The sequence below is a fragment of the Canis lupus genome, chromosome 5 (genome assembly GCF_003254725.2).
Source record: "Canis lupus dingo isolate Sandy chromosome 5, ASM325472v2, whole genome shotgun sequence".
Lineage (NCBI taxonomy): Eukaryota > Metazoa > Chordata > Mammalia > Carnivora > Canidae > Canis > Canis lupus.
In genome coordinates, this window is record NC_064247.1 from 74,855,983 (window position 1) to 74,873,866 (window position 17,884).

General features: G+C 37.5%; 1 protein-coding gene across 1 annotated transcript in view; it reads right to left on the reverse strand.

Annotated features, from left to right (window-relative positions):
- CNTNAP4 (contactin associated protein family member 4) overlaps window positions 1-17,884 on the reverse strand; it is a 241,399-nt gene that overhangs the window by 194,036 nt on the left and 29,479 nt on the right. Inside the window, exon 2 of the mRNA XM_025426897.3 lies at window positions 13,110-13,220. Coding sequence (XP_025282682.3) covers window positions 13,110-13,220 — 111 coding nt within the window. The remainder of the gene's footprint in view (window positions 1-13,109; window positions 13,221-17,884) is intronic.

Genomic DNA, 17,884 nt, shown 5'->3' on the forward strand with positions numbered 1-17,884 from the left:
TCTAATCATTTCTGAGGAACTCAGTCCAGTTCACGGATTACTCAGTCAATTCAGAATTTTATTTCTGTCACCTTCAGCTTCAAAATACTTGCAGGTGTCTGTGTCCCTTCCTGCCAGCTCTGGGAGCAGGAGACAGGAAGACTAGTTTCTCGTCTTCTACACGTACAAAGTTTCCTCTCTGCTCCGTCATGACCTGCTAAGAGTTGGTTGGGACGTGCTTTATCACAGCATTTGGATATTCCTCCTCCCATTGCAAGTGCGACCCTTTGCCCACACCAACCCCTCCACTCCCTACCTCCTGCATTCGTTCTTGGTGCCCACAGGAGCCCTTGGTTCTGCTCTTATGCCATCTGGAGCTGCTGTGGGGTCTCTATCACACTACCCTGTCTACAATGCAGCAACAGGGCAATCTGGTGACTTGTCCTGGGGTGGGCAGGCTCCCCTCCATCACCCACTCTACACACAGCTTTCACATACAGGCACCTGAATGGGAATGAAGGGCTCTGTGATGTTTCCCACTGTGGACTTAATCTGATGCAGGACTTTAGGGGAGAGTGAGTCTTCACACTTGCTTGCTCATGTCCAACCCTCTTCCTACTTTTCCAAACCTTCCTTCTCTCTTCCTCTCAGTGGGATACAGGGAAAAGGGATTCCTTTAGGCTGTTCATTTCTCCTTCATATCTTTTATATCGTAGACCTCAAAGGTATCCACTTAGCTTTGTTCCCAAGCTGTACAGTGACCCCCTTTCCTTAAGCCTTGGGTGACAATGCGCCTCTCTGAGCTGGGAAAGGAGAGATAAAGGAAGGGCAGGTGGGGAGGTCATATCCATTTCTGCTCCCCAAACCATCCCCCATGCAGAATTACCTCTGAAGGAATTATTATTGCCATTAAGAATGTTTTTATGTCTTCCTTCATTACAGTAATTTATGTGCTCACCTTTCCCAACATTAACCAGTGTGCTTTAATGCAGAAAAGCAGAAACTATTGCCCACTTGCTTGCACAATACAGTGAAAAGGCCTCCCTACTCACCACTTCCCTGCAAACAGTCTGGTAAGACTGTAACAATGGAGACCTCTTCCTGTCTGCCAACCACCTGCCGTGAATGAAGCCCCTCCCGTCTAACCAGCGCACACTCCAGCCTGCAACATGCACACCAGATGAACCTGAACAGGAGAGAAAGTGTTTTCTTCCACAGTATGGGTCACCAAGGCTAACCAGACTGAAAGACTGATGAGGGTTTTTGCTCTTCTAAAGGGAGAAGCAAAAAAAAAATAAAATAAAATAATAAAAAAAAAATAAAGGGAGAAGCAGGATTAAAACTCAGAAATCAAAGTAGTTCTTACATCGAAGAAAGCAGGAGGCTGCTAGCATTTCCTCATAATAGTTACTCTTCCACCTTCAGAGCCACTAAAAAAAATATAGGTTTTGATAGTGTCTTTTGATAGAGGAATTTTGCAGACAGCTTATTCTACTTTGCTCCCCAACATATCAATAATGAGTTTTTGCTATAAGGAGTGCACCTTGGATGCATATGTAGTCCTGTTCTTTTCCATTTCAGAAAAAAAGTCATAACATTCACATTAGAAACACTAGTTTATTTCCTGGTTATAATTTGTAACTCTCTATTGATATTCTCTATTTGTTGAGACATTATTCTCCTTATTTCTTTTGGCTCTTTGAGCACTTAAGAGAGTTGATTTAAAGTCTTTTGCCTACTAGGTCCAACTTCCTTGTTCTGTCTATCCAGTGCTTTCCTTATTTAGATGCTTGTATGAAATCACCACATTCAAATATTCACATATGCCAGCTTGTGTGTTATACTTTATACTAAAATCATGGCCACTCCTTATATATTCTTGCTTTTTTAATTCCACTTATAATTTTATGGATCAATGTGCCCTTTATGTGTCTGTGTTGATCACAGAATTAATATCATGTGGTATTATTAGGTTTATTTAAATAATTAGATTTGCAGAACAAATATAAAAGCACACCAATTAAGTAAAGATGGGCTAGTTAAGAGAAATTATACTCTGTTAGTAAATGGTAGACAATTCATAGGTTATCTTACTGTTTAACTTGAAGAAGTTTATGAATATTTTTTATTCTTCCTTCCTTAAAACTACCAAATTATCTGCTCAACTGCTGCAGAATATTAGCTGGACTTTAGAAAGCACATTCAGAAACATCCATACATGTGATGAAGGTGAGGTTGAAAAATCTTTAACAGACAAAAAAACAAGGTCACAACTGCACTCAAAATTTATTTTTATTGAGGAAAGCCTCAAAATTGCATGAGCAGTTATGGGTCTATTAAAATAACCTTGGTTAGAAATCCAAAAATTGCAGTAGGGTAGTAGTAATGGAAACTAAAAAAAAAAAAAAAAAAAAAAAGCGTTATAAGAGAGATTGCAAACCATGTACCTACACATAGAATTTATCATTTTCAGGAAGAGGGATCAAGAGAGAGATACAAGGCGATTCTAAGAATGTTAAGCCATGGTGATTAAGATAACCACCAGGAACCAGAAAAGAAAAATAATTACAAGCAGAAGCTGGTTGGGAGGTAATATATGTAACTTAAGATATGTTGAGCTTTTTTTGTAAAGACAAGACATCTCGTCGGCAACTGGAAAATTGCACCAGGCAGTTGAAAATACAAGAAAGGAGATTGTTAAACATGTTTCTCCTCCAGCACAAATGTGAGATTGTCTGTACTAGGCCTCCTCCTGAGCCCTGGCGGTGGACCAGCTCGTTGTAGGAGGGCATGCACAATGCCAAGGTCAAGGAAGAGGCTTTGGAAAAACCCACATAAACATTCTCATTTTGGCACAGAGTCCCTGATCCTGTTTCTCATTTTTATATGGTCAGATATTTTTATATAGTCTATTAAATCAGTTACATTTTATGTGGCCAATTATATAGCCCATCTTACATGTGTCCCTTTTATTTTCTATTGTTAATATCCACTACATGGCCACCTTTTTTTAAAGGTAAAAAAGATGTAAGAAAAATAACAATCCTCAAATCATTTAAATAGGATTTGGGCCTAACTTTCTACTTAAATTATTAGACCTTTAAGGACCTGACCTGACAATTCCCACTGAGGGAGAAAATCTTTGATATAAAGTCCTATTTGAGAAGAAACAGAGAAATCCTTACAAAGTCATGTAGTTTTTCCACATCCTTTCTCATGGAATTACATCTGCAGGGCAGCCTTCAAAAGGCTTATAGTTAAAAATCAAACGAGATAATTTATGAGAATAGGTTTTAAATTACATATCATTAGACAGACGATGATAATGACAGACTGATACAGACTATATGACGTGGTGTCCACAAGGCGGCAGAAGCTGAGGTCTCCTGCTCATACCCCCATGCCCGCCTCGCCCTACGCCCTAGCAACAATAATCCAGTGGCCATCCAAGGACAAAAGAACCTTTGTGGGAGCTCAGGGACCCAGTCCCAGGCCAAAGCAATTCTGCTCTCGGGTCTCACTGGAGTCCCACCCCGGGTCCTACAAGAGACACGCCTGACCATACCCCTGAAGGCAGGCCCTCCAATTTCCATCAGGAAGAAGATCCTGCAACAGCTCTGGAAAGGGGCTCTGGCCCCTCCCAGCTGCTCCAGGAGCTGTTCTGCCCGCGTGGGGACTGGGCCAGCCCCTCACTGCCAGATCAGGAAGCAGTGGTTCAGGGGCCTGCTCCCCAGAGGTCAGCCCTCAAATCTCATGGTCTGACTGTGGATCTTGAAGGGGTCCTGCTCCCCCTTCTAAGCCCTCTCAGCTGCAGTATGGGAGCAGTCTCATACTCACAACTCCACAGGTAGGGCCTGCCTACTTTGACCCTACTGAACCCTCAGACGGACCCGTGACCCTAGCCCCTCCAGTCCTGGAGTCATCCTGCCCACCCAGAGGTCTGGCAGGAGACAAGTTCTTCCATGTCCTTGAAAGCAGGCCTGCAGACCTTGGTCCAAGCTGTGGACCCTGACGCAGCCATTTGAATCGGTTCCAGGCCCTCTCAGACACAGTCTGGGACCAATCCTGCCTGCCCAGGGACCTGTCCCTTAATGCTCTTTCAAATGCAGACAACAATGCAAGGTTATACAGACCACAAAAAGCCAGGCAGACATGATACCACCAAAGGACAGTAATAACTTCCAGCAACTGACCCCAAAGAAATGAAGATCTACAAATTACCTAACAAAGAGTTCAAAATAATTATCAGAAAGAAACTCAGTGAGATACAAGACAACACAGACTACTAAACAAAATCAGAAAAACAATGTAGGAATAAATGAGAAGTTTAACACTTCTGAGCAGCCTTATTGAGTTGCATCTCAGAATTTTCCACCCGGAGGACAAAGCAGGAGGATTTTATCCATCCTTTTTATTTTTTTATTTTTTTATTTTTTGTCCTCTATTGGTCAGGGTTAGCCTTCAAGGCAGGTACTACTCTCCATACTCCACCATCACAATTATGATGCCCCATGGATTCACTGGGAGCATCCAGAGAACCACGGGCAGGAAGCTTCAGTCAGTGGTACAATCCCACAGGTCATTACACCTGCTGGAAGCTGAACCTGCTCCTTACCTCACTGGCTAGAGAAAGGTGTCGCTGAAAGGATGTAAGTGTCACCCAAGAAGTGTCCAACAGATTACAGCACACTTTAATGACCACAGTTTCTAATACGAGTGTATACCAAAAAAAAAAAAAAAAAAAGATGGTTTTCTACTCACACTTCTGCACTATCCTCTCCTAGGGAAGATGCTCAGGATGGTATCAGACTGGAAGGCTCCAGGCCCCTGCTTTCACTGTTTCTTTGGTTTTGCAATCCACCATGCTTGCAGAGCACAAGTGCCTTCCAGCTAAGAGGGTGCATTCTCATTCTGAAGTTCAGTCCCAGGCCCTCCACACATATATGCTAACATTTGTTTGGAGTATTTTGCATTTATATTCATTAGAGAGAGTGGCTTTTAATTTGCCTTTCTTGTTTGTCCTTGACAGGGTTTGGTATCAAGGTTATGCTGGCCTCACAGAATGAGTTGGGAAGTATTTTGACTTTTTTTTCTGTCCTCTGGAAGAGAATGTGGAAGATTAGAGTTTTATCTTCCTTAAAAGTTTCTGGGAGAATTCACGTATGAAGGCATTTTAGCCTGGAGTTTTCTCTGTTGGAGCGTGTGAATTATGGATTCACTATCTTTAACAGACAGAGGGATATTTAAATTTTACACTTTATTTCCTGGGTACAATTTTTTTTAAGATGTGTTTTTTAAATAATTTTTTAAATTCATTTAAATTTTCACCATTATTAGCAGAAAGTTTGTTGAAATATCCTCTTATTTTTGTCTTATTGATTGTATTGCATGTTTTCTATTTCACTAATTAATGTCCTTTTTTCCTTTCCTTTTCCTTTGTTTAATCTGTCACTTCTTAAGAATTTCTTGGGAAAGTGAAGAAGTAGGCAATGGATGGATCATTAATATTTAGCCCACCTTCTTTTGTAATATGTGCAAGGAAGCCTACCAGTTTGGACAAAGCCACATCAAAATTTTGACCTATGGTATTTGGTTATCATTGAATTAAAATATCCCCTAATTTCCATTGAGATTTCTTTTTGGAAAGTATATTAATTAAATTCCACACCCTTCTAGGTTTTTAAGTTTTTCCTAATTATTGATTTCTGCTTTATTCAACTATATCCAAGGGACTTATTCTGTAGGATTTAAATCTCCTTTGAGATTTGTTTAAACAATTTTTATGGCCCAGAATAAGCTTAAGTAAATATCCTAAGGTACACTGGATAAGAGTATGTATTCTTTAGTTGTTGGAGGCAGGGTTTCATACAACCTGCCCATTATATAAATATAAATTACATAGTTGACATATTTTGTCAAATTTGTTAACTTTGCTGTTAAAATCCTCTGTATTTTCACTGCTTTTTGCCTATTTCTTCAATAAGATACAGAGAGAGCACAGTTAAAAACCCCTTCACTCTGTTTTGAGTTTCAATTTGTATTGTCTGTTTCTCCTATTGTTTCTGTCCATTTTTCTTTATATATTTTGAAGCTCTGTTACTTGGAGCATAAAATGTCAGGCTCACTATATGTGATTTCCTTTCTCTCCAGGATCTTTGCCCCTGAAGGCCTATCTTGGGTTTTTATCCGATATCCTCAAGCAGTTAACACTTTCTGATGGTTTACTAGTTTATAGAAATGTAGCTATTACAGACTAAATGTGTCTCTCCAAAATTCATAGTTGAAGCCCTAACCCTCAATGTGATGATATTTGGTGCCTTTAAAAGTATTCAGGTTTAGAATAGGTCTTGAGAGTGGGACCCTCATGGTGGTATTAGTGCCCTTTTAAGAAGAAAAAGACGGAGAGATTGCACTCTCCAGATAAACACATTAAGGAAAGGTCACGTGAGCACACAGTAAGAAGGTGGCCGTCTACTAGCTAAGGCAGGCTCTTACCAGGAACTGAATCTGCCACCATCTTGATCTCACTTCCTAGTACCAGAATTGCAGGAAATAAATGTCTAGCACTGAAAACCTCCAGTCTATGGTATTTTGTTGCAGCAGCCCAAGCTGCTTAAGGCATTAACTAACTTTTCTAAATTGATCATACACTCAGCCACCTGGCCAGACTCAGTTCCTTTACCATGAGGTAGGACAACATCTTAGGTACAATGTGATCATCCCAAGTTTTCTTGGGAGACCAGTCTGTGTATGGGACTTGACTTGTGTTTGGTTTCCTCCCTTTCCTCACCCTGTTTTCTCCCTCAGTTCCTTTTACTATTTTCTCCTGGGAGCTATTCCCTAATAAACTACTGGCACCTCATCATTGCCCAGGGTGTGCTTCTGGGAGATTCCACCTAACACACCACATGATTTCTTAACTCACAGTTTTCTCTGTACCTACATGTTAAATTTTCCTACTCAGCACTGTGAAAAATATTATATATACATAAAGAAAGGTACATTATGTATTAATGATCATTTTAAATTTTATGAATGCATTTTAATTGACCAAATTTGAGCCACTATATCACAATTTCAGTAGGATCATATATGCAAGTTGAATTCTTAGATTTTATGGCAGCTTAAGACATTTCCTAAGCCAGGAGCATTCTATGTCTTCTCATTTGAGGGGACAGAGAAGAACAATCTGCCTTAACATATCCTACTTACTCTCTTATTGAAGGGCCTTCAATTTCACTTTCTCACATGCTTTGAAAAGATCTCCATTATCACAATGAGTCAGAAAGAAAAGATATCACCTATAGAATCATATGAATAAAAAGAGTGTATTGTCATAGAGTTTAGAGATCCTCAAATTCAACCCCTTTCTTTTATAGGAAAAGAGAACAAGAGATCATTTTATTTCCCCAAGGCAGCTCACAATTTAGTACTACAATCTAGTTTTTGTGTTGCCAAAACCAGATTTTTTTATCACTAAAAATTGCTTAGGAATGGCTACTTGGTATATTCACTTGGATTACATTATCAGATTGATCTGGAGCTGAAGGAAGTGTGCTACAGGGCAGACAAAGATAAGAAAAGGAAGATAGAAGACCATGATGCTAGCAGGAGAGATGAGAAAAGAATGGGACATATCCTTAGGGGCCCAGAAGGGAGGGCAACATGCAAAGTAAACAGAGAGTCAAACAGCCAGGTGGACAATCACCTCTGTTGTTAAGTCTAGTGAACGGTCAATAGAAGAGTATAAACAATTCCATATTAATCACAGAAATGACAGCAAACTCTCCTCTGCCTTAATGAACATAGGATATAGATATGGTGAGAAATAAGATGTAAATCTTGACTCATTTTTGTTCTATCTTCTCAAGGCCAGCATACAAAATATAATCTATAAGCACAGATGACATACCACAGATCATAAAATTGATCTAGAACTTCATTTTCCAAACCTTGATCAAAATGTTAATCTCTTTGGAAGTTCTTTTTTAACTTCATAATCCAATTCCCAATTGCTAAAAAAGTAAAATATTTTAAGTAAAACCATCAGATCATCCTAGTTCACAGACTTTGACTAAGGATATAGGAGAATGTTTTATCTTTACTTCAAGCTAATAATGAACATAAAAAATATAACTATAATTAATCATGAAGAAATCAGCTCTTACTACCAGTGTTGTATAGAAGCCTGAATTCCTGGAGATTCTTTTGTAATGTATACATTTGGTCCTGTGAGGTTTACTAAAATATGGTTAATTAGCAGGACACACTTTGAAACTGTTTACCTTTCTCTTGGGACCGTGCTTTTCTCATGGTCATACCGGAGCCAAGATCATTTTTAATAAAGCCAATACCATTTCAGTACTATCCCTATTCTTCAAATAGAAAATCAGGAAATTAAAGGGATATCTGTATGGTGCGGTTGGTTAAGCATCCAACTTTTGGTTTCGGCTCAGGTCCATCTCAACGTGGTAGGATCAAGCCCCATGTGGAGCCCTCAACAGGCTTCAAGCTTAGCCAGGAGTCTGCTTAAGATTCTCTCTCTTTCCCTCTGCCCCCCCCGCCCCCCCCCATGCACACACATGTACTGTCTCTCAAATAAATAAATAAATCTTTAAAAGAAAGAAAATGATGAAATTAAAGCACAGTGTTTAAATATTTTTTCCATCCTTAAAAAGAGTAAGAGGTAGCAGTGATTTAAATCCAAGAATGATGAATTGGTCTAATATGGAACTGTCTGCTTTCACCTAAAATTTTATGGTCCACTGAAAAGAGAGAGAGTATGAGAGAGAGTAGGTTAGCTAAGGTTCAAGTGTGTTGGGGATGCTTGTGTTCTGGGACTACAGGAGTAACTCTCAGGAATCTGACTATTCAGGGATTTAGCTGGGTTTAAGCACTCTCATCTCACGGTTAAGAACTGTACATCTCCTAATCCTGGAGATAAATTAGGGCAGGAGACAGAAAAACCAGGCAGAGCTGGTAAGAAGTCATGTACTCACAGCCTGAATCAGCAGGAAGGGGTATGCCCCTTGCAATTTAGATAATTATTCAGGTGCCAAGGGCATGTCAGTTTCCAGGTGTAATGGGGAGGCAGGTGATACAGAAGCAAATAAACTGCTGGCATCTTTTGTTCTCTCACACAGACAAGAAAAGGCCATCCCCAATGCACCAAATTCGTATTCTCAGTCAGGAAGCTTGCCCACCCCATCTCTGGTCCTGGGGACCCCTCAGGTACACTCCTGACCCATACCCATTGTGCCAAAGAGGCTCCTCTTTCTAAAGAAGGGGAGTTTTTCCAGTGCTGTGCAACATTCATCTCTTACTCTTTCCCTCATAAAGAAAGTATTGGTTATTAAGTGCATTAATGTTATCATTTTTTAAATGTGATAATTATAAGAGATTTTATGCAATATGTTTAACAGCAGGAAACATTCACCTCATCTGTCCTCTTAAGCACTGACATGCATCATGTATACCTTGGGGATTTATCTTTTGGGTTTTAATTTAGGCATCATAGTTGTATGGGAACAAGCACAATGATTCAGGGCAGTAAAAATCATCAAATAATTCTGTATAGAATATCATAATTATTCTCATTAGAAGTACACCCGAAAATGGGAGTTCTCTCAGTCAATTAACCAAATATGCTAATTTCTCTACAGATAGATGTTTGATTTTAATAGCAAATGCTACAGGCACGGGGAAAACATTGCTCTGTAAGCATTTAGAATAGAAGGATTTAGCTGCAGTTAAAAAAACAGTGGGAAAATAGAGACAAACATTCTACTTTCTAGCAAAATAGGATATATTTTGATCTTACAGAATAGATGAGAGAAAACTTACAGTTTTTTTCACTTACGGAAGCAATCTGCTATATAAATAGACACATGTACATATATATATATATATATATGTTTGCACTCATACATTTAAGTATTTTATTTTGCTAAAATAAAAAATATTTGTGTATAATAACTATTTATTCCTTTATTATTTTACGTGTACACACAAGTATATCAGTTTGCAATAACCCATTTCCTAGGTTTCCCAAGTACATGAAAATAAAACCTTTCATTTGGATTACGTTGCAGCATGAACAACAGTTCTACATATGTGGCTTCCTTATATTCTGTCCTAAGAACACACTGGACTATCAAATGACGCACTAGAGCCTGTCTGAACTTGGCATAGACAACAGTAACTTTAGTTGCCCATCATAATTCAAACTACACTGAAACTGCAACAATATGGTATTATATAAAGGCAGAGAAAGACTGAATTCTTCTATGTAGCTAGTATTTGCAGTGATGGGTTTTTGTTGATCTATGTTGTTTACCATTACATTTGCACTACACTTCTCCGAACTATGACATCTTTCAGGTTCAAATTGAGAGGCATCCAGTACAAAAGTATGGAAAACAAGTCATTTACTCAAAGGCACTTGTCCTAGCTTCCCAGTGGCTACTACCACTAACTAAGCAGCTTAAAACAACAGAACTTATTCTCTCACAGTTTTGGAGGCTGGAAGTCCAAAATCAAAGTATCAGCAGGTCCATGTGCCTCCCTCTGGAGACTTTAGGGAAGACTCCTTCCCTGCCTCCTCCTAGACTCTGGCAGTTGCTAGTAATACAGACATTTCTTGGTTTATAGCCAGATCATTCCAATTTCTGCTTCCATTTCTACATCTTGCATTTCCACATGGCCTTCTTCTCTTGGTCTCTTCTGTCTCTGTGTGTCTCCAAATCTTACTCTCTTTGGAAGGCCTGATCTGGAGCTTGCCCTAAGCCAGTATGACTTCATTCCATATGACCTTAACTTGATCACACTGCAGAGACCTATGTCCTAATAGAGTCACATCCATAGGTATCAGGGTTAGAACTTGGATATATCCTTCTGGAGGACACAACTCAACCGACAACAGCACTCAAGTGACAAAATTAAATTAATATGCCTTAAAAAAATGTTCATTTTTCTTCCTCCCTCCTGGTAGACTCATTATGTTCAAAAGTATCTTTTCCTGGTCTCCTTCTCCCACCACGGGGCCTCATTATTTTCACAGTTAAAGTCATGGTTGCATTTATCTCACGGATGGAGAACTGCAGCTGGATAAGCTTGATTCTTTGTTTCTTGTTTGTCTGTTCTTTGGCTCTAAGTTTTCTAGATTCCACAGGAAAGAGGTCGCTCTATCTGTGTTTCTGGGATACTGAGACCTTTATTTGTTGATTTGGTTTATTTATACATCACCTCCTGACTTGATTAAACACCTTTCTACAGCCTGATCTAAATATACTACAAGGAAAGTTGATAGTAGAAATAATATATAGCCTTTAATAAATCACTCAAAATCTGACACTCCTTTGTAAACACTCAATGTAATTATGAGGAAAGAAAAAAGAAAAGCTAAATAAAAAAGAAAAAATGTAATCAAGTAGGTTGACAACCAGCAAAAGATAATTAAAATGATCCTGTTTTGTTTCTCCATTTCATTAACATGCAAATGAGATTCATGAAGTTTGATACTGTGGTTCACCAAGAGCCATAGAAATGAATTAAGAATGAAAATGAGTCTCACTGATGGAGACTTCTGATGGTCTATAAATTAATGTAAAATATGATTTGATCCAATTAATAACATATACATTTTGGGTGATTTATTGAATCTCAGCAAATGAAATAAAGAAAAATAGTTAAATTAAATGTTCTATCCTTCCATAGGCCAGATCCTAGGAAAGCTCTTGTTACTCAAATAGAGCAGTGGTAGATGTAAAACCCTGACTTACTTTGAAAGGGAGGATAAGATGGAAATCTCATTGTAAGATCAGTGTTGGGATGTCAAGTATTCCTGTAGGAGCTGGACTGGTCAGCAGAGGGGCTAGAAGAGCTCACTTGCCTCTGGTCAGCAAAGAATTCAGAATTGCAAATAGGGAAAAAGAGTCCAGTGTGACAAATAACCCTCACTACAAGGCAAATAAAAGTAACAGATGAGCGCTAATCTACACAAATCCATTCAAGGCTCCTCAAATTCCTCATGCAATACAAGGACCTCTGTGCTTGCTCTGCCATTGATGCTTTCACGCTCAGAAACACATAAAAGTGACTGTCTCAAATAATAGGAGATAACATTTTAAAATACACTTAAATTTAAAATCATGCTAAAGTGATAGATATTTATCATGTGTACCAGATGGCAAAACACAGACACACACACACATATGATGTATTTGTTATGTCCAATGTTCATTGTGTTCAAGCATTATAACGGCACTGAGGATAACATCAAGGAGAAAAATGAGAAGAAGTGGCTGACATATGGCATGCGAGAAGGGGATAATAAATGAGCAAATCACGGTTTCAATAATATATGATGTCGGTGTCTATTTTCTCATGGTTGCTAAAAATGTTTTCTGTGTTAGGATTGCCAAGCCTCTTTCCATAGAATGTAAGTGCAGATGGCTTCTGCCTCAGCATATTATGGAAAGGGGCCACGGTGATGCTGTTTCTAAGCGCGCACAGTTTTGAAACTCTCTCTTACTTCAATAGCAAGTTGTCTTTTAATTATCTGCACTTTCCTTTAAACATATTCAAGCAATCAAACACAACCTACCTAAGAGATTGTCAACAATATGAACAGAGGATTCCTAAAGGAGCACGGAACTTATTAAGTTCCCTTTCCTCCACAGGAGAAAATCATGTCATCGACATTGAGAATTAAACAAACTGAGGGATTCTTATTTTTAAATAATTAACATGTTTGGAAATTACTTCTTGCAAGCTTCCTGTTTAACCTGAAGTAGAGGGTCAATTAAATTGTCCTGGCTACAGTATACAGAAGGACTATAGATTGTACTAGAAAGGTTTATTTTATAAAAGAAATATAAAGCTCACCATGCTGAAGGAATTTGGTGGTTTAGGTGTTGAAATGATGATACAGGATTTTAAAATGGGAAATGACCCTTTGCCATTCCAGAATCAGGCCTGCAGGTCATACAGTTCCCATGAGTTCCAGCCATTTGCTGACTGAAACACATACTTCCTTTTATAACATATCCCTTATAATGATTTTCTTACAAGAAAATGGAAAATTAATGAGATTCATCATGAACCAATCTGAAGGAAAAAAGCAGACTTACCATCTCTTCGATTTAGCCTTGCAAATCCAGCACCATGACTGCTAGAAAGTTCAGATGAACTGCTGAATGATGCCTGAGACAAGGTAGACACCAGAGGCTCATCACAATCATCTGCCAAAAGGGGAAATCCACATTCAGGTTAGTACAGTGCTAACAGCTTTCTTGGATTCAATAGATCAAACAAACAAAACAAAATACTAAGATCTCTACCAATATGCCCACTGCTTATACGCAATTTTCTATTAGAGGTCTAATAAGTTCAGTAAGAAAAGAAAAAGAACTTTAAAGACATGAGAATATGAAAATAGGGAAGAAAAATTTCACAGATATTATAAAATAATATAATATCTTGAGGTTGAAAAAAGGTTTACCTAAGCAAGAAACAAGAAATATTTTATCAGTATACCAAATTTATAAATAAATGCATATAAGGAAAGATGAACAAATTAAACTATATTAAAATTAAGAAATTATGGTTCCCAAAGACACATAAAGAGAAACATTACCTGTGGGAAGTATGTGGAAAACAGCATATGATTAGTACTCCAAATTGAGAAAACCAAAATAAAATAAAGGAAAACAGGGGCGCCTGGGGGCCTAAGTTGGTTGAGCATCTAAGTCTTGGTTTCAGCTCAGGTCATGATCTCATGGATCGTGAGATGGAGCCCTAGGTCAGGCTCCATGCTCAGTGGGGACTCTGCTTGAAGATTCTTTCCTTCTGCCCCTCCCCCAACTGACGTGTGTGCGTGTGCGCGCACACACTCTCTCTCTCTCTCTAAAATAAATAAATCTTTAAAAAAAAATAAAGTAAAACAAAAACTACCTTTAAATCAGCTAGAAAACACACTTGGAAAAATGGCACATGGGAAGACCAGGGAGCTCACAGACTAAAATCTATATAAACTAATGCTCTAACTCGTCAGTTAAAAAAAATATATAAATCAAGACTACAATTAGATACTATTTTACAAACAGTATATTCAGAAGACTTTAGACTTCTGACAACACCAGATCATCTGGAGAACGTGGTCCAAAAGAAGCACCAATAGGCTGGTAGTCGGAGTGTAAATTTGAGCACCTACTTTAAAAAGAAACAGTTTTTCATTAGTGTGTACATTTGAACTTTCCACACCCTGACATTCCTCCAATTCCATTTATATGTACGTCCTCCTGGGCAGAGTATCTCTAAGATGAACCACTGGTCTCAAGGAGTTTACCTTCTAACCCAAGGATGTGATATGAATACTAGTATTTTCTCTGTCTCATGAAAAGAGAAAAGTTGGGAAACACTGACCTAGAGAAACTCTTGCATTTGTGCACCAGGAGATGTGCAATTTCCAGCAATACTGCTCAGAATAGGAAAGAATTGTTGACAACCCAAACATCCAATGACCAAAGAACAGATCAATAAATTGTAGTACTCTTTACAATGCAGTAATACACAGCAGTACAAAGGAAATACACCAAGGCATACCAAAGAGAATGGCTGGATCTTAGACACAAAATTTGTAGTGAAAAAAATAAAATTGTAGAAGACCATAGAATATATATTTGATAGTTTTGAGTATGTTAAAAATAAGCAAAGCTAGGCAATATGTTGCTTAAGAATATATGAGATTTTTAAAAAGCTATTTGAAAAAAAGAAATGAAAAGCATAGAATTCAGGGGAGTCGTTACTTTGGGAGGAAGGCAATGTGTGTGTGTGTGTACAGTATGTATATATATGTCAACATACACATAAGAATATATGCGAAAGTATACATCTGTCTATCATCTATCCTTTTATGTGTATCACACATAAAGTTAAAAATAAGACACAAAGAGAGAGGGAAAGTAAAAGAATAATCTCATGGTGACTTTGATATCCAGACATGCTTATTTTATTCAGCTAGTTCTTCATTCCATACAATCTTTACATTTTTGTCTTTTATTTATATACATAATATGAATATTATATATAATAAATTTATTTAACTTAATTTAAATAAGCAATTTTATTTAAATTAAATTAATCTAGGAATTATCTAGATTCATCTGAAATTTTATGAAGCTTACTCTGCCCAGTTTTTTTTTTTTTAAGTCATTAGTAGTTTCATTGTCTAAAGTGTAAGAGCTAAGTAAAAATTTACCAACTTAACAACACTGGCAGGCCTTTCAGAAGAATTTGCCTGAGATAGCATTTTACTTTTTAAGACTGTCTCATTTTCATTTAAAGTCCACTTTTTCTTCCTACACAACTTAAATTCTTTAGCTAACTCTTAAGACAGACTTGATAACTGGCCCACAGTTCCTACATGTCTATTGATTGGCTTAAGTACTGTCACTGTCGATCTGGTGGTAAGTCAAGTATTAAGGAATGCAGACATAAAGGGACACACAATCCATGGAGTGACAAAGGAAGTTCTGATTATGCCTAATCATGAGCAACTACCAAAATGCTTCAGTATACTGTGGAAAGGACAATGTGTGCGTCTGCACATGGGTCTCCACGTGCAAGTCAGTGAATTATCTCTCTGGGGAAGGGGTGCATATGTAGGTGTGTTTACCAGAAGTACAGTCATTTTTGAATCATTATCAGTATTCAGGTGTAAGTGTGACAAAAAAAGAGTGTTTAACTGCAATTCACAATCAATTATGCAGATTCAAATCGATGTTTCAGATGTAAAATGCCTCTCCAGTGCAATCACTCTTGAGGGCATATATTTACTGCTTATTTGTTTTTGCCATTATAAATTGAGAATCAATACTGTTCTATTTTTAGCTTAAAGTGGGATTAAAATAAGGAAGGGGTGTTCATTTCATTTATGGGGAAAAGGACATGAGATATGGGAAATGGGCCAGGGAGGCTTCTGGTGCTTGGTAAAGTTCCAGTTGTTGACCTGAAGGGGATTACATGTTATTATGTATTATCATGAGGATATACATTTCACCATGATCTACTGTGTGTTTATTTAGCAATAAAATATTCTAAAGTTATTCTTACATTAATAACAACATTCAGTGAATACTCTGTGCTAAGAACATACAATCATTTCACATAGTTATTAATCTTTACCACTCTCTCTCCTCTTTGAGATACCAATATTACTGTTATTTTACAGATGAGGTAACTGAGATACAGACTTTGGTTAATTTGCTTGTCTTACTGTAGTGGAACCATGATATTCAAAGAGTGAATTGGGGTCTAGAATCTGGTATGTAAGAACATCATAAATACAATTACCATTTCTTTAGGTTTGGAGTACAGAAGATACCAGAATGACATAAATAAACTGTCTCTCAAGAAGTTGTATATTCTAATCCCAGATGTGCTAAGCAATTTATTACCCAAAAGCTATAAAATAGTAAATAAATTATAAAACTACTGGTCTTCAACAGTCTTGGACCAAGGGAGGGAGGTTTCAGGTAGTCTTATGAGTCTGGAGTAAAAGGAATATTTCCCTCTGGACCTTAATAAAATGGAATTCTGGGTTAAATAACAGCCTGCTATGAATTTAATTCCAGAAAAACAAGTTTTTTCTAATTGTACCAGTAAATGCAGTTAGATGCAGTTCTAGACTTGCAAAGCTGAGAACCACACTGGAGGTGATTTATCACCTCAGGGGACATTTAGTGACATCCAGAGACACTGGTCATCACAACTTGGGGAAATTCTAGAATCTGGTGGGTGAAGGCCAGGGATGCTCTTAAACATCCTGGTGCACAGGGAAGCCCTCCACAACAAAAAATTATCTAGTCCCAAATGTCAATAATGCACTATCTGAGAAGCTGAGAAACCCTATCCTAGACTCTGGTAAAAGCAACCCAGTGACCTATCTTCTCTGGACTAGTCTCTCATCTACAACTCTCAGCTTCCTCAAATTTTCATGATTAATAATTTATAGCTTCTCAGAGTGCAAATGATCATTGTTCAGAGTGCATAGATATTTAAGTATTTAAGTAAGGAGCTTTCAAATCTGAAATAATATTTTGGTTCAAAACATAACTGTATTATTTTTAAATAAAATACTATCTCAGAGCATTACCATCCTGGTCCCTTCATCAGAGACATATATATGTACCTTTATTATTATACACATAATAGTACATATGTATTATAGTATACACATATCATACTTGCATATGTACAAATGTGTACTTATGTATGTATACATGTATTAATAATATATAAATATACATATATGTACATACACATATTATAATGTATACATGTACATATAAAATATGTATAAAAGCTGTATAAATGCTAATTTGGCTATCAAATTGTATATGATGGCATTCACTTACTATAGCATCTTTATATAAATATATATAAATATATTTTATATGTAACATATACATAATGTGTTATTAATAAAAGGAAAACATATGCATATATATACACATAAATATGAATTCAGACAAACTAGAAATATACAAATACGTTATAGTTTATACATTATATGTACATATAAGTATAAATACACAAATTTGTGTGTAAATAATATTTTATAAATTTACATGTTATATATACATTAGTGCACATGTCTATGCTATATAATATGTACATACAATTATGTGCTATTATAAATATACACGCGTATTATATATAATGCATACAACACATGTGTTGGATATATAATGTGCACATTTGCATATGTGAATGTACAGCGTACAGATACTGGGCTTTCGCACCCACCCCTGCAAGTCTCCGGAGGTCTGCCCACCACAAAAGCTGTCAAGTGCTAACTGTGTAGTGGGGACGTGGGCGGCGTACCATCGGCCAGGGCAGCCCC